The sequence below is a fragment of the Hypomesus transpacificus genome, chromosome 16 (genome assembly GCF_021917145.1).
Source record: "Hypomesus transpacificus isolate Combined female chromosome 16, fHypTra1, whole genome shotgun sequence".
Classification (NCBI taxonomy): domain Eukaryota; kingdom Metazoa; phylum Chordata; class Actinopteri; order Osmeriformes; family Osmeridae; genus Hypomesus; species Hypomesus transpacificus.
This window is the reverse complement of record NC_061075.1, coordinates 1,966,155-1,986,536: the sequence shown is the minus strand read 5'-3', so window position 1 is coordinate 1,986,536 and position 20,382 is coordinate 1,966,155. Positions and strand designations below refer to the sequence as shown.

The 20,382-nt window shown below is 46.4% G+C and overlaps 1 protein-coding gene across 1 annotated transcript; it reads right to left on the bottom strand.

Annotated features, from left to right (window-relative positions):
• Positions 1–15,294: 15,294 nt before the first annotated feature.
• Positions 15,295–18,663, bottom strand: mych (myelocytomatosis oncogene homolog). Its single transcript, XM_047036834.1, has 3 exons — positions 18,461–18,663; positions 17,114–17,674; positions 15,295–16,762 (listed from the first exon to the last, which is right to left on the bottom strand). The coding sequence occupies exons 2-3, from the start codon at positions 17,661–17,663 to the stop codon at positions 16,185–16,187; spliced, it is 1,128 nt and encodes a 375-aa protein (XP_046892790.1). The 5' UTR covers positions 17,664–17,674; positions 18,461–18,663; the 3' UTR covers positions 15,295–16,184.
• Between the last annotated feature and the right edge of the window lie 1,719 nt (positions 18,664–20,382).

Below are 20,382 nucleotides of genomic sequence, written 5' to 3'. Positions count from 1 at the left end.
ACAACAGAAGCTCCATCGGAGATAGTGAGAGCTACGCGAGAGTCCTGTCCAAACATTAGTCTTCAAGATGAATGAGGCGTCCCTGGGTTTGTTATTACAGGAGACACACAAGTCTCTTAGTGACCGGTCAGACAGAGGGAGGGGCTTTGTGTGTGTGTGTGTGTGCTGTGTGCTAATGTGTGTGTGTGTGTGTGTGTGCTAGTGTGTGTGTGTGTGTGTGTGTGTGTGTGTGTGTGTGTGTGTGTGTGTGTGTGAGTGAGTGAGTGAATGAGTCTGTGTGTGCTAGTGTGCTAGTGTGTGTGTGTGTGCTAGTGTGCGTGTGTGTGTGTGTACGTGTGTCTGTGTGTGTGTGAGTGAGTGAATGAGTCTGTGTGTGCTAGTCTGTGTGTGTGTGTGTGTGTGTGCGTGTGCTAGTGTGTGTGTGTGTGTGCTAGTGTGTGTGTATGTGTGCTAGTGAGTGTGTTTGTGCTAGTGTGTGTGCGTGTGCTAGTGTGTGTGTATGTGTGTGCGTGTGCTAGTGTGAGTGTGTGCTAGTGTGTGTGTGTGCTAGTGAGTGTTTTTGTGCTAGTGTGTGTGCTAATGTGTACAAATGACAGAATTCTGGATATCTGATGCGTCTCTGCGGGGAGCTCTTCTGTGTAATGCATTGCACATGAGGGGACTGTACATTTGAACTAGATATAAAGACACTGGTGGTGACCTCAGGATCTGAGAATCAGAGCACTGTACACATTCAGAGCTTGTATGTCCTTACCATGAGGCGAACATCTGTTTCCTGTACAGTGAATTAGGACCTAAAGGGATTGGCTCTCATTGATGCCGTCGCAGATGGCTGCAACACAACTCAACCCAAAAGCTTGCGAGTGCACAACACTCGCACACTCACACAGACTGATAACAATAACCCACGCAGTCAGAGAGTATCCTTGGGTATACAATAAGAACACTCCATCAAGATAAAGCTCTTTGTGTGCAGTGAAGGAAAGGACAGTTTGTAGATACGGCCTGGTGATAGAAGGTGCTCTTCCTCTGTGTAGAGAGAGAATGCTGCCCCTCCGGCTTCACTGGTGAGCCTGGGTCTTCAGTCTCTGTTTCTGCTCTTTTGAAGACAGGCGCTGAGAGACAGGGGCGATGGCAGGGCAGGCCCTCTGCTCAGCTCCGTCTCAGGCTGTGAGACAGGCTCGTGGAGCCCCACGTCGTGACCCCCGTCACCCCGTCCTACAGCGGTGTGACACGGGCTGATGTGGAGCGTCAGCAGGGAGAGATCAAAAGGTCAGGGGTCACGTAGCTTCACTTCACTGATCACAAAAACACACACTCACAGAATAGGCATGGCGTTGAGGCGGGGGACGACGTCGAGCGTCTGGGATGTCAGTTTGACACGCTCCACAACCATGAATGTGATGCTCGACGACGAGTTCAGATGTGTCTTTTTTTTTTCTGCCGTGCTTTTCCGTCGACTGAACCGAGCCTGTCGCCCTCCCGAGGCTGTGGCCCACACGTTACTCTGCTCATGACTGATTAGCAGCGAGAGGAGGGGGGTTAAGTCAATAGAGAATAGCCAGAGGTTCTCTCTTTTCTTTCAGGGGGAAGGGGAGGCCCCCCTCGCTCCCTGTTCCAGCGGCCCTCTGCTCTTTGTGTCACTAATCTGAGCCCCCTGTAGTGCCGAGGCCTATTGTCACTTCTCTTTACCTCCACGGCCACTTAATCCACCCTCCAGTCTCTAATTCACAAATTCCCCCCCCTCCTCTTGTTCTCCCATCCCTCCCTCTCTCACACGCACACTCTTTTTTTCATCTGCAGTAAACATGTTGTTAAGTTTTCGATTTCAAGTTTGGATATTCTTCGCTCCATCTAAAAAAAATTAATTGCTCCAGTAAGCAATCTCATAACAATGGGGGTTACACTGTAGGTTTAGATATAATGTAGGTGTCAACCCAAGTCTGATGGCATTAGCGGCAGAAATACAGAATGGTAGAAGACGTGGTCATTAATGTCAAGCTTCCTGATCCATGGGCTTATCCACTGTCCTTCTCTCTGCCAAGTGGGTAAGCTAGGCCCAAGAGCTTAATTAAGTATTAAGTAATTATTACTTAATTATTAATTAAGTAATTGGAGCTTATCCAATCATGGAGTCAATCTGTGACCTCAACCAATCTGCTCATCCTAATGCAGTAAAACGGGTAGTTGGAAGCTACAGCTACAGAGGAAGTCCTGTCTGACACACCACTGTCTTTCTTGAGCCATGAATGAACATGCCCTTTGGTCTAAAAGTAAGACCTGGGCTCGAGGCCTCGTCCCTGCAGGATGCAGTCAACAAGCCTGGCCGTTCTCTCAGCATTCCTGTCATGCCATGGCTCTGTGTTAACACTGAGGGCAGCGATGACTGGGATGCAGCTTGATATCAGTATCATTTCTTCATCCGTCGGACCGTAAGCAGCAGCAGGAATGTGTTGGTTGGAAGTGACTAATATCCTGTTTTTTTGGCAGTTTCCCAGCTCCCCACAGGGCTAACTTCAGGAGTTCACCTCCTCCCACATGGCCGAGCCCCTGGCTTCATGTGTGGCTCCTCTCTCTCTGTAACTCTGGCCTCCCCGCACAGGAAGACACAGGGGCTTTATAGTCGGGCTGCCATGGGGTTCTGAATTCTTTATCACCTAGATGACAGACAGATGACTGTGTAGATATATGGGCAGACAGAATGGTGGGGGAGACAGACAGGCAGACAGGCAGACAGGCAGACAGGCAGACAGGCAGGCAGGCAGGCAGGCAGGCAGGCAGGCAGGCAGGCAGGCAGGCAGGCAGGCAGGCAGGCAGGCAGGCAGGCAGGCAGGCAGGCAGGAAAATATATTGTACCTTGTGACATGGTGTATTCAGTGTTATGTTCTCAACCTCCTGGGGGTAACACCTATGCAAATAGGTGCTATGCAAATACCAGTCTTCAGTGGAAACTCCATCTCAAATGGTTCAAGTCGAGCAAACCTAAGACTTGCTCTGACAGAGTCCTGTCGACCAGAAAAACAAATGACACGACTGCTCTTACGGTAATCAAACATTCACTTGAGCATTCAGCTTAATGGTGGGTACTCAAACATTAACACAGTGTAGGTGTGGTTCTTATAACACTCTCCAAGCTGAATGTCCTAGTTCCTTAACTGTAACAAATATCTACACACTCACACACACACACACACACACACACCCTCACACACACACACATACACAGAGCATGAGTAGGCTAATGACTTTTCAGGTAGCTATGTAAAAGTCTTTTGAATTTATTTAATCCCTTCCTCTTCCCATCTGTCCCCAATCATTCTCCTACTTCTTTCCCACTGTGTTCCTTGATTGGTCCTCCCCTCATTAACCCCCTCCACTCAAACACAAACTGCTCAACTACGTCCTACATCAGAGGCCTAAAGTTTTATGAGGTGATGGCCTTTTTCAAGGACAGAGACTGTGAGCAACTGTCTAAGCAGTTAACCCTTTCGTCTGCATTTCTACCAGGATCAAGTCTGCTGGTCAATAGTTATTTTGGCTGCAGCGTAATTGCGCAATGTTTTTGTGTGTGTCAGTGTAGGTGCCACTGGAGAGGGTGTTTACGGAGCAGGACTTGGTGGTGTTTACCGAAAGTAGTGGGCGCATGCCTTGGTACTTGAGCGACGCTGTCCAGCTCCAATGATACACACATAGAGACATACACAGCGTCCATATGACTGACCTCAATGTTCACACCAAACTTTGCAGTTAGCAGTCCAAAACACACACACACACACACACATACTGCTTTTCAGTAAAAGCAGCCCTACTAGGTAAGGGAATTTCCGTGTCCCTGGTAAGATGTTGATCTCAAGTCTCTTCAGCAACCTTAACGTCATCTAACGTTATCTACCCGTACGAAACGTCCTCATGCTGCTCACCAACCGCCTCCACCACACCTGGAAAACAGTTGTTTTTCTCCAGTGTAGTCATGTAACACATATCTGTTACATGACTTCTAACTGCTATAGATAATAGAAAACATGTCAATTTTCTTCCTGCTTGCGCAAAAGGCCCTCAGGTATGCGGTCCAGGATTTGAATACATTTGCCTGTGCATTTGCATGTCAGCTTAGTCTGAATTCTCCAAGATTTACGGCACTTTGTCATAAGCAAATGGCCTTTCCTCTGTGTATACATTCATGATGAGGTCCACTGCTCTCCTCTTGAAGCCAGCATGGAAGGGAGGGGGGGGGGGTACTACCGGACTGTATCACGCCTCAGCATGTTCCTGACACGCACACTCTCACAGTCCCTTCACTCAGTCTGACGTGAAGAGGCCCCAGGGATCCATTTGGTCTTTTTGGCAACTGGGGAAAAAAATGCACTGGTACATTGGGATTCTCATTATTGAAATGCCGACGTACACAAACTATTGTCAAACACACATCAAAAGCCCGCTTACAAACCATGTCAGTCGGCACCCGCAGCAACATGACATGGCGCTAAAGGGTGGCAACCGATTCTTCACCCACCTTCTCTCAATGTATCACCTTGTTCCTCTCTCCCTCCCCCCTCCCCCCTCGCCTCCTTTTCTCTCTCTTCATCACCCATCCACCCCACCCCACCGCGCCCCAACACCCCAACCCCCTCAGACCTATCATCTCTCCCCTCCAGGGTGACAGTTGAAAGGCCTCACCAGGCTACCAAAAGTCTCTTTCTGGAGAAAACGAAAGTATGATGAGTCACAGTGGAAAGATGAGTGAGAACTGGGGGGGACTTCTCCCTCCTCTAGAGTGGGGAGAGGCTGTGGAGCAGAGAGGGGGGGAAGTGAGAGCAGAGAAGTCAGCGTGGAACTGAACCTGTGTGACTCTGCTTGTGCATGTGTTTGTGTGTGTGGGCAGGGAAAGTTTGTGCATTGTGATGTGAGAAGGGGATACAGTACATAACAGGTGTAGGGGGGTGCACAATAGATCATGTGTTGTTCCATCACATGTTACCTGGTTCCGGAGCCTGGGATCATTCAAATGTACAAAGTAATTACAGTAATAGTAGTAAAAAATATGAGAAAGGTATGGATTTTATTCTTCAAAATCCGTATTTCCCAAACCTGTATTTGCTTATACAGGTCAACAACTGCAACAAAACTTGAACTTACAAACAACACATTTTATATGTGTCAATCTATAGTCCCTATTTTTGGAACATTGCTGACCCTGAATCTCTCAAAAGGAAATTGGATCTTTGAAAATGTACAATAAGTATATTTAGCTCTGCAGCTGGGTGAACTGTGGTTAGGCTATAGGTCGAGAAGAAATTCTGAAGGGGAAATCCTATTTGCTTCCCCAATCAGAGTGGAACTGTTTCCTGTCTGTCACAGCAGCTTCCTGTCATGACATCAGAACACCTGCACTGTAATTCCACTGGATGGCAAAGACAGTGGCTTCAACATGAGCACTTCCCACAGTATTCAAGACATCTCCATGGCAACCCTACATATCATTCTTGTTGACCCGGAAATATAATGACAAATGACTCACAATATTTTTCTCCCTGCAATGACTTCACAGACACATGGACAATTTTAACCCCTAAAACCTTCCACCAACCCATTGTCCACTCACAGTCATTCACATCTGTATGGGACGCTGCAAGTTTCAGGTCAGGTAATCTTGTGGGAAAAACAACAAAGGGTGCAAAGTTTCATGATGAGTTGGAGACTATAAATACAGTCAGCAGTCAGATAGTGAGTGAAAGACTGGTGGGTAGCAGACGTTAGTGGGATAGTAGTAAATGAGACTTGAATGATACCAGAGGAGGTGAAAGGAAACCGCATTGTGTGTGTGTGTATGTGTGTGTGTATGTGTGTGTGTTTGTGTGTGTGCGTGTGTGTGTGCGCGTGTGTGTGTGTGTGTGTGTGTGTGCGTGCGTGTGAGAGAAAGAGACAGAGAGATAGAGAGAGAGAGAGAGAGAGAGAGAGAGAGAGAGAGAGAGAGAGAGAGAGAGAGAGAGAGAGAGAGAGAGAGAGAGAGAGAGAGAGAGAGTGTAGTGTAGTGGTCACCGATATGGCAAAATGACTCATTACATCCGGTGATGGAGATTTACCAGAAGTACTGGGATCCTGGTTCAACCGAGCAGGGTGGTCTCTGCTCGGTTGAACATTACATTGAACATTTGATGTATAGTTCATTAAGATAAAACTAGGTCCCTGAAACAAATATATTCGGAATTGCGTTGTGCATGAAAAGAATGCAGGGGTTTGAAATGTTGGCAGACACGTTTTCAGAAGTTTATCACCTTATTTACTTTCCTTTCTCAAGCTGACATGGACATTCCTCAAGGTCCCAAGGAATTCATGAACATTGACTGTGAAAGCCAGTTCTGATTAAGCTTCAGGGTGTACTGATATACAGAGAATACTGATGTGAGTCACAACAGAGTGGGGATGAATATATTATGATGAGTTACAGCACCCAGGAAAACCCCTGGGCTGGCCTGGATCAACAGCCACACAGAGCTTTCACGGAATGAGTAGGCCTAAACACAACAGAAGCTCAATTAATCATATCGTTTTGGCAGTTGAAAAACGGATTGAGCCCAATTTGGAAACCATGACCGTGCTCACTGTGCAGGCTAGTCTGATCATTTCTTCTTCATCTTTTTACCTGTTTTGTCCCATGTTTTCTGTTCTCTTTTTCAAGTCTTTGACTGTGGTAGACAGATTCTTGACCCCACACACACACACAAACATCAAACACCTCTTCTGAATCCCCTGGGTCTTTGTACCTGTGTTCATTAGGCGTTGTGTTTGAATGAGCCCACAGGCTACACTTTAACGAAAGCCTTTCCTAATGAGAACTCTGGGATCTGGTAACAAACCAGACGTGAGGATGTGTGTGTGTGAGAAAACCAGTCTCAGTGTGAGAGCTCCTAGTATTTCATTGCCTCCTCTCTCTGCATGGTGGAGTTCTAGGTCTAGCCTGCAGGCCCCATCTATGGCGGTTTATGGAGGTTTAGACGTGTACTAAACACAGACTCCCCCTCTGCTTAGACACAGCGGTGTTTTTTTTTTTCTTTCTATCTTTTTTTAAACGCACTCTATCACCCTGTCCTGCTCAGCCTAACCTCTGTCCTGAATGCTATTTCACACTTGTTTATTTGAGATGGTTGGTAACAAGAGGTATCCTTCACTTGAGAATCCTTACAAATAGAAATACCACAGTCAACTGTTGCCAGCGTGGTAACTCTGACTCCCGCCGTTTCCCAGTATTATTGTCCTTCTGTTTTGGAGAGTCCTCTCAGCCATGTGTACAATTTTCCCTCCCTGCAAAATGATTGGCTAACACTGCGTTAACACACCCCTTTCCTCGCAGAGGAACATGTGCCAACACACACACGCACGCACATGTACGCACAGAGGCTAAAGTAAGGAGAAAGTGTGTGTGGGGGGAGGGGGGTTTCTTCGAAATACGGTTCTGCACACTGGTCAATGTTTAACAGATGGCCTCATTGACCAGCAGAAACGTAGCTGGCCAACTGTCTGACTGACTGAGCGACCACGTAGTGTCACACATTGCAGGGATCTGCTTTCTTTTAAGAGGTGGGGCTCTCCTCTTTACGGTCTCTGTAGTTTCAGTCTCTTATGGGCTTATAGTGTCTTTCCTTAGTTGTTTGTCCAGCATAGGAATGCAGCAGAGACAAGCCAGCTCAACGAGTCAGACCACAGATGGACATGCTTCACTGTGCCACAAAACAGACACACAGGAGACACAACCTTTTCTCTTCCTCTCAGAAAACGAAACCTTTTCCACGTATCCTCCGATAATGGCTCCTTCCGCAGGCTGGGGTGACAGTCCACCGTTTGGAGTAGCTTCAGAATGGGCCCCGTGAGGGCCGGGCCTTTGTTGTATTTCAGAGTCATTCAAGCTTCCTTGTCTAACGGTTCATAACTGGCTCTGAAATGATCAAAAGACCATTATAGTCCTAACAATTCCACGACAGCCAGAAAATCTGAGATACCACTGAAGTCCGGCATGGTTCAGCTCCTCTCTTTTCAGTCATTCCGCCATTATCATCCGAAAGATTACCATCTATGACATTCAATTATTGTATTAGTTTAAACAAAGGCTGCAGGGTAGAAACTGGCCTGCTTCTCCCCCCTGCCTGCACACCTTAACCCTTCTATTCTATGAGGAAGGGATTAGAGAGAGGGGTCCCTGGGTCAATCCATTTCCCAGGGGGAGGGGGGGGCGGTTCTGCTCAGCCCCCCTGCAGGTAAAGCTGACAGAGCACGGACTGATGCTGTCACAGTTCATGAGCTAGGTGGACTTTCGGAAGGACACACACATACTGGATGTGGGGGCCCTGGGCGCGCACACACACATGACAGCACAACTACAGTATGTGCCCAGACTCATGCACTCACATCCATGGTAGTACACACAAACACAGCTCAAACTACTTTAGGATACTCTACATAAGAATAAGTAGACAGTTTGACAGTAAAACTGTAACAGTTGTATTGTTCCCTTATGATGTTCATGTTTACAGTTGAGGTGACAGAGAAATTAGCAGGTGGTTTAGTTTTTGAGTTTAGACCAGAAACTCCCAAGGTGATTTACAGGAAACTTACGATGTTCTCTCATGTTTATTTTTAGTTTGACATGCATGTTGACACATCTCAACAGCTCCGTCGCTCTCTCGGGGCGAGGAGCACTTTCTTGTGATCTCTCTCTCTCAGAGACTCACACACACTCACACACATGCACAGAAACTCTCTCTCTCACATACACACACTCACCCCTCTGTCTAATTTTTTTAACTCTCTGACAGGAAATCCTTTGGATTTTTTCTGGTTTGAAATGTACATCTACATATATAGATCATGTTCAGATCTTATAACAAAGAAGAAGAGAGGTGGAGGTGGAGGAGAAGCGTTGTGTTTGGTGAGCTCTTCCTGATGCCTTTGTTGAAGAGTCAAACACACAACCACATCTGGCTTGCTGTTTCCCAACCTCACTCTTCCACAGGTTGTCAAGCTCGCACATCCCAAACAACAACAAAAAAAAGATCATAAACACCCGTTAGTCAGTGTTGCTCAGATCTGTTAAACCTGCGACTCATAAAAAAGCACAGTGTTCATTAGTTTAGTAAGTGGCTTGTAGGGTTGGTTTCAACCCATTAGCAAATGGGTTGAAACTTGTCTCAGCCTGACGTCAGTCTGAAGACAAACTTAGTTGGATGTTCCTCAGGGAAGCATTGTGCCTCCAAGTTCTCAAACGGAGCTCCTTCCTTAGAAATGTGCATGAATGTGTCCGAGCAGGAGGGAGGGAAGGAAAGGCAGCCGGAAAGAGGGGCGAGAGAGAAGGAGCGAGAGCAGGAGAGAGAGAAGGAGCGAGCAGAAGAGACAGATGGAGGGAGAGAGAGAAGGAGGGAGAGCAGTGACGGGCTGGTGGGCAGGACACACACATCGTGCCCCGCGGCTCGGTAACCCTATAGCGCGGGAGACGACCGCTGTACTCCAACCCTCCTGGACTGAGGCCCTGGCAGCCTGGAGGACCCCAAGAAAGAGGCCTTCCCTGACCCCTCTCTGCCCCCGGACCCTCTCCACAATGAACTTTCCTGGAAGACTCTGCCGCTCTACTGGAGAACCACTATCAATGTGTGTGTGTGTGTGTGTGTGATTGCGTGAGAGAGAGAGAGTTGGAGAGAGAGAGAGAGAGAGAGAGAGAGAGAGAGAGAGAGAGAGAGAGAGAGAGAGAGAGAGAGAGAGAGAGAGAGAGAGAGAGAAGAGAGAGAGGTTAACCTGTTCTCTAGGAGAGCGGCTGCTTCATTCCATCCTTTTCAGGGACGTTGAACAATGTTGTGCTTTGAGGCTGGAACCCGTCGGCACATTCTAGGCTCTCACGGCCCCCAGCAGTGTACACACACGTGCATACACACACACGTGCATACCCACACACACATACACACATAGAAATCTCAAGGAGTTTGATATGAATAAGGCTCTCAGGCCACTTCTGTTCATCTCCCCGGGACGTGATACATTAACGGTTTGTTCCATTAAGAGAACGGCAGATGTTATTCCACCATACTCTTTGAAGACGGCCCAAGGAAAATACTTCTTCAATCTTCTTTATCCTAATCTTATAATTCAGCTGATCAATTGCTTTCCTGCTAAAGCCTATATCTTTCTGTAAACGCTGACCCATTCACATTAGTGTTACATGAAGTAACTTCCTAAGTCGCAACACACAAAGGCCATCTAACCCTAACCCTCTCCACCTCTCCTCTATCCCTATTCTTGGTCAGTCTACCTCGGCTGGCCCTCTCTGTGGCTGGGCTGATTAGAAGACGGACAGGAGGTTGGGGTCAAGAGCTGAATGAGGATAAGACTCCATGTTGGGGGACATAGGGGTGTTTTATTCTACCAAGAAAGTGGATCCAGGGTGACCTGTGACCCGAGGCGGATTTGGATCATTAGACTTTGACCCCCCCTCCCCCTCCCTGCACCCTCCTCCAGCGCTCCACCCACCTGGCAGAGGGACCCAGGATTAGGCCTCTATGACCCAGGGGCCAGCAGCCCTACAGGAGGCTAACAGACCTGCCAGGAGCCCTTGTCACCTCCGAGCCCTGCCAGGATTTGGGACTAGGAGGGTACAAAAGATCTGTGTTTGGTTTGACACATACACACATTCTCTCTCCCTCTCTCTCTTTCTCTCTCCCCCCCTCTCTTTCACTCTCTCTCTCTCTCTCTCTCACACACACACACACACACCACACACACATATACACACTCTCCAGTGTTGATATTAGCACATTGAGCATCTACTATCACATCCTTGAAGGAACAAAGAGCAGTCAATAGCAGAGGGTCACCGTTTTACAAATGCTAATTCACTCATGCTAATGCTGGTGGTCTTTCTGTTACGTTAATCACAGTTTGGTCAACATCGGCTATGGAATTTATGACCTATCAGATTACCCTTGATGCTGCTCACAACTACAGGCTGGGGCTGTCTATTCAACCATCCTAATCAATGTGCAAATGAGCCACAGAGACGGGGCCTCATGAATCCATAACTGATCAATACAGATTAACATAATCAAACAACGCTTCTGTTGCAGATGAAGTGACTGATTCCAATCAACAGAGTGGACACATTTGACTGTGTCCGTCCCAACCATTAGAATGCATCATGAGAAGACTGAAGCCCCCACCGTCTCAACCCCCCAGCACCCCTGAGTCTGACTGGCTCAACCCCCCAGCACCCCTGAGTCTGACTGGCTCAACCCCCCAGCACCCCTGAATCTGACTGGCTCAACCCCCCAGCACCCCTGAATCTGACTGGCTCAACCCCCCAGCACCCCTGAGTCTGACTGGCTCTAGGTTCTTCTGCTTCAGACTCACCGCATCTGTTCCTCCCATTCATCTTGTTGTCAGATGGCCCCCCAACCGGGCTGTGGTAATGCTCTGATGGCTTACTGACTGGGGCATTGTCCCTCCCTGTGATAGGCAATAAGACCTCTGCAACCCCTTGGTCCTCAACTGCTCCAGACACTGCTTACTCGTAAATCACACACACACACACACTCTCACACACACACACACACACACTTGCATGCACACAAACACACTTACCCACACCCAGGCACATGCTGGCAAACGCATGCACCTTCACACACACAAAGACACTGCTGAAACACACATCCAGCCATTTCTTGACTTGTCTTCACACACACACACCTGTTTCCACGCTTTTCACACTCAAAAACATACGTCAGCTCTGACCTGCGCTTGTCATTGTCCACAACTCCTCACTGTCACCTCCTCAATTAGGTCCTTGTCTTCTCAGCGAAGTACTGGGTGCTACTCTACTGTGTGTGCACGTGTGTGTGTGTGTGTGTCTCTGTGTGTGTGTCATTTCCAGGTCAAACATTTTATATTCAACCACCTATCAATCTACAGCTGGGGCCTACCATGGGCCCAGTGGCAATCACTCCACCAGAAGTTACAGGAACAGAAAATCCAATCTGTGCAAATCACTTCCTGTAAAATAATGTATTTGCCTTTTGTTGTTTCAACTCTTTCTCTTTGGCCGAATCCCAATACTCAGTTTTTGTCAACATGGACAAGCCAGAGGCACATGGACAAGCCAGAGGGACATTTCTGACATTTTACAAGAATACTGTCAGTCAGAACCGGTTGTCAGTCAGAACCGGTTGTTTGACGGGGGAGGAGAGTGGATGTTGAATGTTGAAACAGTAAATCTGATGTCCTCCTGAGGTTGTTTTATGTGCCTCTTGCACAGTAGGGGACAGGTGTGGGCCACTTTGAACATTTCAGGGACGTGTTTGTCTTGTCAGTCCTGTTGTTGGAAATTCAACTCCAACACATTTAATGGTTTTATTGGGGGTTTTTTCTCGGGGAGGTGGGGGTTTACATGACATCCCCACCCCCCAGTCCCACCCACACCCCCCTCCCCAACCCCCAGTCCCACCCACACCCCCCTCCCCACCCCCCAGTCCCACCCACACCCCCATCCCCAACCCCCAGTCTGTGCCCCTACCGTTCAAATGTTCCCAAAAGCAATCCTCACCAGGAGCATTTGCCAAACTCTCACACCCCTTACACAGGTATTACATTTGACATATATATATATACTATATATATATTTACTATATATATTTTGTATTCATTTAGCAGATACTTTTACCAAAGGGATGTACAAAAAGTGTATATAGAAAGCCTGTAGAAGGTCAAGGATCAGAAGTGCATATTTACTTTGGTCATCAGTGCCAGACCAGTCTGTGCATACAAGCATCACAAAGTCATCTCAGTCATCTCAGTTAACAGGCGTGAACAAAAATAAGACTGTAACTATAAAACACACGTACACACACATTAACACTTCCACACACACTTTCTGCAAGCGCACACATAACGGGAAACCTCTTCCGCACACTATTAAGCCTCCCCGCCCTTCCAATCGCACACACTTTCACTTCTCCAGGGCGGTTCCTCTCATCCTCTCTGCTTCCATTGCAACATAAACAAAGAGAAAAGGGCAGGACGGTTGGTTGTTGTGACCCTCGAAGAACACATTAGAGCCCCCCCACTGCCTCTCTGAGTCTCCATACCCGGAGACACGGTGCGGGTGCATCTCAGATCTCATCTAACGCCTCGGCTTCAGCTTAGCGAGTTCACACACGCCTGTCAGCGTGGATTCTCAGGGCCGATCCCTCTCTGCTGAAAAGTGTTGGAGGGTTGTGTGCTGTAAATCACAGCATAAACAACGATACCCGACAAGGTTTGTCGAAACGACTGTAGCCCCCAGCAGTGTGAACGGCTTGTGACTAAATACCACCAGAATTCCACTGAGAAAAGGAAAAGTTTCAGCTTGTAACACATTCCTTGGAGGGACAACATAGCAACACAGACCACTGCCTCCAACCAAACCCAGCCTTTTCAAAACACAGAGAGCAGATTCAAACGGAAAGAAAAAGAACAATAAAAGTAATTTAAGGCGCATCAACCATCAATTAATAATTGTATTTTTTCAATTAAAGGCAAGGGGAATCTGACTACGAAGCATACCGTCACTGAATGTGATCTCTGTGACAAACCTGAGTAGGCCTTTAGACCTCAGTAGTTTGCTGGCTAATATCCTCCCCCTCTTCTACAGGCTGAGCCAATTAGACATGTCCTAACAAGTCCTTACAAAGGAGGTTATATGAGGGCTTATCCATCACTTTAAAGGGGTGTGGCAGCTTTTTAAAGCCCCTAACAACAGAGAAATCCCTCAATTTACTGTTTAATGCAAAGTGGAAATGTGTTGTACTAACAAAAAATAAATAAGATTTTGCTTCAAAAAGGCTATTGTGCAATTCCTGAAGGATATTTGAGAAATATTCTATTTATGAATCACAAATCCCTCAGTGAAACTTTCTGTTAGTTGGTGTTTCCCCTCCAGTCCTCTCCCCACACTCAGAGAGCTCTCGACTCTCTCCTCCAGAACGATCTGTGCCGCCTTACTGAACACCACCACTGTAGGCCACTGACATGAACATGTCATGCATACTTGTGTAGGCATTTACTCATTTGACTCACTGGGATAACTGTGTCATTCTTTTCTCTTTAAAAAACACATTCTACATACCTATTATCTCTCTCTACGACAGTTGGGGATTATGCACTAGTCTTCATTCTTATGCAGGCAAGGATTGTGTTTCCTTCTCTGTCCCAGATGTTGCCTTTAAAGACATGTTTGACGTCCTGGGGAGTCTGTAACGGTAGTGGCATTCTAGTTTAAAAGGAGTTTTACTCTGGCTACCTTCCAGCTGGTTTCCTGTGTGGAGGTGTTATGGAGGTTGGAACCATGCCAGGCTGCTGTGATGAGTAAGACTTGCCCTGACTTCAAAGCCCAAGTGTCACTCAACTTCAGTAGGGTGTCCTTTTGGTCTAACAGAGCTACCGCTTAGCTCCACCTCCATGAATCCCCAGCCAAACCCTGCCTCCGTCTCTGTGTCTGCAGTCACACAGGAGACGGTAGTTCTGACCAAGGAGAGAAAAAGTCAGAGACAAAGAGTGGGAAATATGAGAGAAAGAAGAAAGTACAGCAAGATTCAAGCAGAGGACTCTCCCTGCTTCCATCTCTCAAGCCAGTGATGTAACATGGTGTGCCCCGAGTGCTGGAGCAAGTAGTTCATGGTAAGTGGTAGTGACAGGCCAGTAAAGATCTGGGCCACGTACAGCACCAGACTCTGGCCCACATCTGCTGGTACAATAACCACCTGGGGAGGAAGCTGGCCTTCCCCATCCACGCTGACAAAATCACTCTGACAGGGAGAGGAATCATTTGGCATAGATGGAAGGAGTATGAGTAACTATCTGACTGACACACAGGAGCAGTGAAGAATGGAATACATCATTAAAACTCTGAGAATTCTTGTAGTTTAAAGAGTGAAGACTTAAGTGGAAAGGTCAGACTTGGTTGTCTCACACTCACTAGTGTATTTAGAAACCACGGCAGGTAAATGACTGACTGCATTATCACCTACGCCCCAACCAGCATATGAAAAGGAACTGTCAGCAAGGTTTAAGAGTTTTATGGTACTATACCAATCAGTAAGCATGCTATCTCAACTGTCAATCATCCACCCACTCACCTTGGCCCAAATACCACTACATACACCTGCTCAAATCAGGGGTTGTGTAATACCTCTCTCAGCCGAGTGGAATCTCACATACCTCCCATCAAGAGAGGCGGAAGCGGTTATGTGTATGAACAGAGAAATTGAGCCAGCAGACATGTGATCTTGTTCATTCTTTAATTATAAAAGTGCCGCTTAAAAAGAACAGAACTTATTTTGCAAATGAAGAGAAAAAAATACTAAAATAATTTACATAAACAAAATAGATACAGAAATATCTACGCTTCGCTTTGAAGACCACAAAGCAAGCCGTTCCCCTGGTGGAGGTAGGTTGCTCATGCTAATAACACAGATATAAAACATGGTGCAGGTAGGAGTCCATAACAAGATGCATCATTTATCATCTTAACAATAACACGCCAAATTCCTATCAACGTGAGGTAATTTTAAGTTCACACAAGTATAGGGAAGAATTCTCATTTTCAAAAAGGCAGGTATTAAGACATCCAACAATTTAGTGATGAACTGTAATAATTGGCATAAACATTAGCTACATTTTAACCCCACAATCAGCATACAAACTTTAGATCCAGCCCAAAGTAATGAAACAAATGCAAGATAGTAACTGAGCTGACTTAACATATTTGGATAGGGGGAATGTCTGTAAGAAGATTATAATATAACAATGTTTATGTTCTCAATGTTCCACTGGCTACAGTTTAATAGCTAGTTTACATGTATCCTAAATTACTTTGGCAGATTGCTAGGACAAGACAAGGTAGACATAACAAAACCATTGCTCTAGGCTGAACTAGGCCTGTGGCTCTTAATTACAACAATCTTCAACAGTCAGCAGTCAAGGCATGAGGACTCCACCATGCTGTGTTTTGAGTCTGTGTGCGTATGTGTACGTGTGAGAGTGTTCATTTGTGGGTATGTGTGCGTGCGTGCACAGCTTCCAAGTCTATATAGTACAGACCTACATCCAGGTCACTGAAATTTCCGGCTGTGTGCTCCCCTCCTCCACCTCAGTCCCATCCTGTCTCCTTGTCACTACCTGCGGAGCTGCTCCAGCCTGGCCTTCAGCTTCTCCTGCCTGTCCCTGAGCTTGTCCTTCCTTGCTTGCAGCCTGCGTCCCTCCACCTCCAGGCTGCGGATGCCGTCTCTAGCCCTCTTCAGGATGACCACCTTGGACGCCTTGTCGTTTTGGGAGAGCTCAGGCACGTTGTCTCGCAGGTTCAGGAAGCAGTTCTTCAACTCGTTCCGCCGCTGCCTCTCCATCACGTTGTGGGTCCTCCTCCTCTCCTCCTCGTCCTCCACGTCCAGCGACTGCCTGGAACTCCCGGACCCGTGGTGGTGGTGGCGTGACGACGAGGAGCTGCGCCCCGAGTGGTGGTGGTGCCGGTGGGAAGACTCGGAGCCGCGGGAGCGCTTACTGTGGTACCCCGATGGGGACATGGAGGCAGGCTCGGGGCGGAGAGGCGAGGCGGGGCATGGGGCGGCGTAATTGTGCTGCTGCTGGATCTCCAGGTGGTGGCGTTGTTGCTGCAGCCGCAGGCTCTCGTCTGCAGACTGGGGCTGGGGGGAGGAGCTGGAGGGCTTCCTGACTGTCACCACGTCTATTTCCTCCTCTGAAAAACAAGGTTCGAAAGGTCAGCATACAGCTTGTCACAACACAAATGGCTAGTGCGTCCTCGTTCCCTCGTTTCTTTCAACAGGTCTGCATTCTTTATCTTGTTTAGAGATAAGGACATGGATGTTATACATAGTCCCAGAGGCAGCTAGTTTAACGGAGTGGCCAAATTAGCAAATAAAATATGACAATTCAATTCCTCTGTTGTTGTACCACTGTACATGCTTAATTCGGTTTACTACAGTACCATTTTTTTAAGAATCATACAAAAGGGATTACAGGCATTCCAGAAGTTCCTTTGAGCTAAAACCTAGCTTACTTTAGGGTACAATGACCATTCAAAACTCACCGGAGTCACTGGATGAGTTTGTGGAGAACTCTCCTCCTGCAGAGCCATAGTCCGAAGAAGACTCCTGGCTGTCCTGCAGTAAATCCTCACTTTCCAGAGCTTGGCATGCTAGCGCCACTCTGTGGCAGTCCAGGGTGGAACCGGCGATCTCCTCAAATATTCTGGTGTCAATGTCCGATAGCAGTGGGCTGCTGGATAGAACAGAAGAAAGCTTCTCTTCCATAGACTTATTATCCCCCAGGCAATGCCACAAACAGTCTTCAGACTCCTCCGGCCGCTGGTCCTTAGATTCGGTTCCATTTACGTTGTTGAAAAAGTCACAGTTCCAATTCAGTTGAAGATCTTGATCTTCCAAGAGTATATCCGATACGTAACTGAGCTGATCCTCCTTGGAAAGCGGCTTGCTATTGAGACCGGCTTTCATCGGTGGAGACTGGGGTGGCGTAGGCAGGGACTGTAGATCCTTCATCAAACTCTGGCAGAACTCGTCATCGAATAAAAGTGGCTCCGGGTAGAACCAGTCTTGCGACTGGGAAAAACTTTGCAACATTTTGACAGAATCTAAAAAAAGATAAGAAATTTGGGTTAACACCAAGCAATTTGTGACTATGGTTCGAGGCAGTCCACAAGCGCTGTCGCAGCACTATGTTATAAGGCAAATGGTTCACGTGTAGCTACAGTTCTCTAGTGTCTTAGGACCCCGCCTGTAAACCCACCGGCAAACAACGTTTTATTCATGTTTACATCCTTTGCCCCGCCCATTGATCACCTCCTATCTTTTAGCAATGACATCATTAGAACAGCTGGAGAGATTAACGTAAGTTTCCAGGATATATAATTTAACTTGTAACTCAACTTTAATAACGTTAATTCTGAAGGTACTTTCACTTGCCAGGGAAAATACTGCATAACCACCGGTAAACGTCCTTCTATCAGTGTCATCTGACCATGCAACTACTCTGTTCTTCCATTCAACCGGTAAATGGGCCATGCAATGCGATATTAAAAGAAGCAGCATGCGTTGTAAAATGTAAAATGTGTTACTTTCATTATTTAAACCTTCTACGCTGACTATAGCTCCTACAGACATTTCGGATATTTTTGGGAGGTTAGCCCATAAATCATTCTTAACGATGGCCTAATGTCGCACAAAACCAAAGTTCAAACTATTGAATAGTTAGCAAGCAACATAGTTAGTCTACCTAATCAATTACAGAGATACAGATAATCAGCACCATTATATGTGCTGTCTGATTTTACGACTCGTGAGTGCCATGTGAAAGGCACCGGTATCTTGCTAGTAATTGACAAAAACGATATATGTGCCATGCTGTCATCATGCCTTACATTAAGCTCACAGTGAAGAAAAAATCACGACGTAAATGCGATTAAACGTCCCGATTCCTCCTCCAGTTTGGATCAATTTGTGTAATTTTCTTCTCCGTTGCAGTCGGTAAACGTAAAGCTATGCAGCATTGGCAGACACGCACTTCCACGTTTCACTCACAGTCAATACACACCCCGAACGGTGGGTGTGGCGGAGAGCCATTTAACTATATATAACCACATTGCAACTGTATTCTTCCACTAAGCAAAATCGCGCCAAAACAATATTATCACATCAGGAAACATACATTTAAATTTAGAATTCTTATAATAATCACTTCGTTTCATTGATTTGTATGTGTCTGTTCGTAAAACAAGGCTAAAACACAAACCAAGAACGAATCGACAAAAGTTAGGATCTATTTCCTCGAACGCGAAGGGATACATCGCTTCTGCTTAGGGGTTCAATCTGGAATTCCAAGAAATGGCGGCGGGTAGCACAGATTCACACGTGTACTCTCTGAAAAGCCGGGTGCCTCGCCGTGGCAGTTGTAGTAGCAATGCGGCAGCTCCATTATCGCTTGTGTGTCAATGGGTTTTAAGGTTACGTTGAACATTTAAAGGGACTTCACCCATGCACATATCAGACGTACGTTTCCTTGCTGACTTACATAATAATAAAAAATAAAGAATAATAACATTATTAATAATAATAAAACGTATTAACCATAAATGCTTGGGGGGGGGGGGGGGGCAGTTTGATAGAGCCGGTTCGTATAGGTTACAGTATTTTTTGTAGAACTTGTAGACCTATATGTTGAATAAGTCCTCACATTGTGATTGCAGAATCGATTACATTTTGATTCCGATTTTGACACAACTTAGTGGCGTTTAGTAGATAAACTGTTGGGCTACACGCACATTAATCTGTTGTAGAAACTGTATTTTTGTGAGTATTTTTCAGAGATTTCATTTAACGGTCAGAATACCATATAGCCTACTCTAAGACCAAATCTGTTGTGTATTTAATTAATACTTGATATGTGCGCTTTGATGGATCAGCAGCCTGAAATTGTGGGTTAACTGCCACCTAGAGGCGGCGTGTCTAACAGTGAACACTGCACACTGAACTCATCATGGCATCTGGCAAGATTATCACACAGTTCTGGTTCGTTTTCTTTTGTAGGAAGCAATAATTTGAAGAACTGACAGGACAATACTCGAATATTCCACATTTACATGATAAATTGATTCATCAGAATCAGAAGAATTAGAATCAGAAGAAATATGGAATCAGAAGAATTGTTATAAATTGTAGCCTGTAGGTTACTATAATAGTGATACAATTGTTCAACTTCACATTTAGCCTATACCACTTTGCAGAGTACAATTTGCACAAATAAAGACCCCACCTTTAATTCCTATGAAATTACACCCTGTAGAGTAAACCAGCATTCAAACTTTTCCACACAGACTGCCACACACTGACCCACAGCCTGCAACTCTTTAACTACCAATTATCTTGACAGATCAAGCCCATGATTTAGTTTAGCAAACTGAAGAACCCTGGTATGTTCCAGCCTTTAAGGACAGACACTGTGGATATAAGTCTTTTTTATGTTCCATGTGTTCGGAGAGAGCACGAGGGAGTAGCATTGAGGATTTTTGAGCCAAGGGCCAGTAGCCTCATCTCTTCACAGATCTTCCATGCATGCTTGACTTGTAATGTTCTGACATTATACTGTCACGGACGTTACGGTCGAGATTTGTACTATGGCCCACAGTAGGGAGAGACTTCATGTTGGAGGTCCCTTTTTTGAGGAGTCACTTTGATGTGGTGTGTGGCTGTGTGCCTGCTTCTTGGTAGACATCAGAGAAACCAAGGCTGCCAGAAACAAGCCAAAATACTGCACCATTCAGGAACATGGCTGCCTGCCATGAGA

Coding starts and splice junctions, on each gene's coding strand:
- mych (XM_047036834.1), bottom strand. CDS start 17,663: ATGTTGCAAAGTTTTTCCCAGTCGCAAGACTGGTTCTACCCGGAGCCA. Junction 16,763..17,113: donor AAACTCATCCAGTGACTCCG/GTGAGTTTTGAA, acceptor CTTGTTTTTCAG/AGGAGGAAATAGACGTGGTG.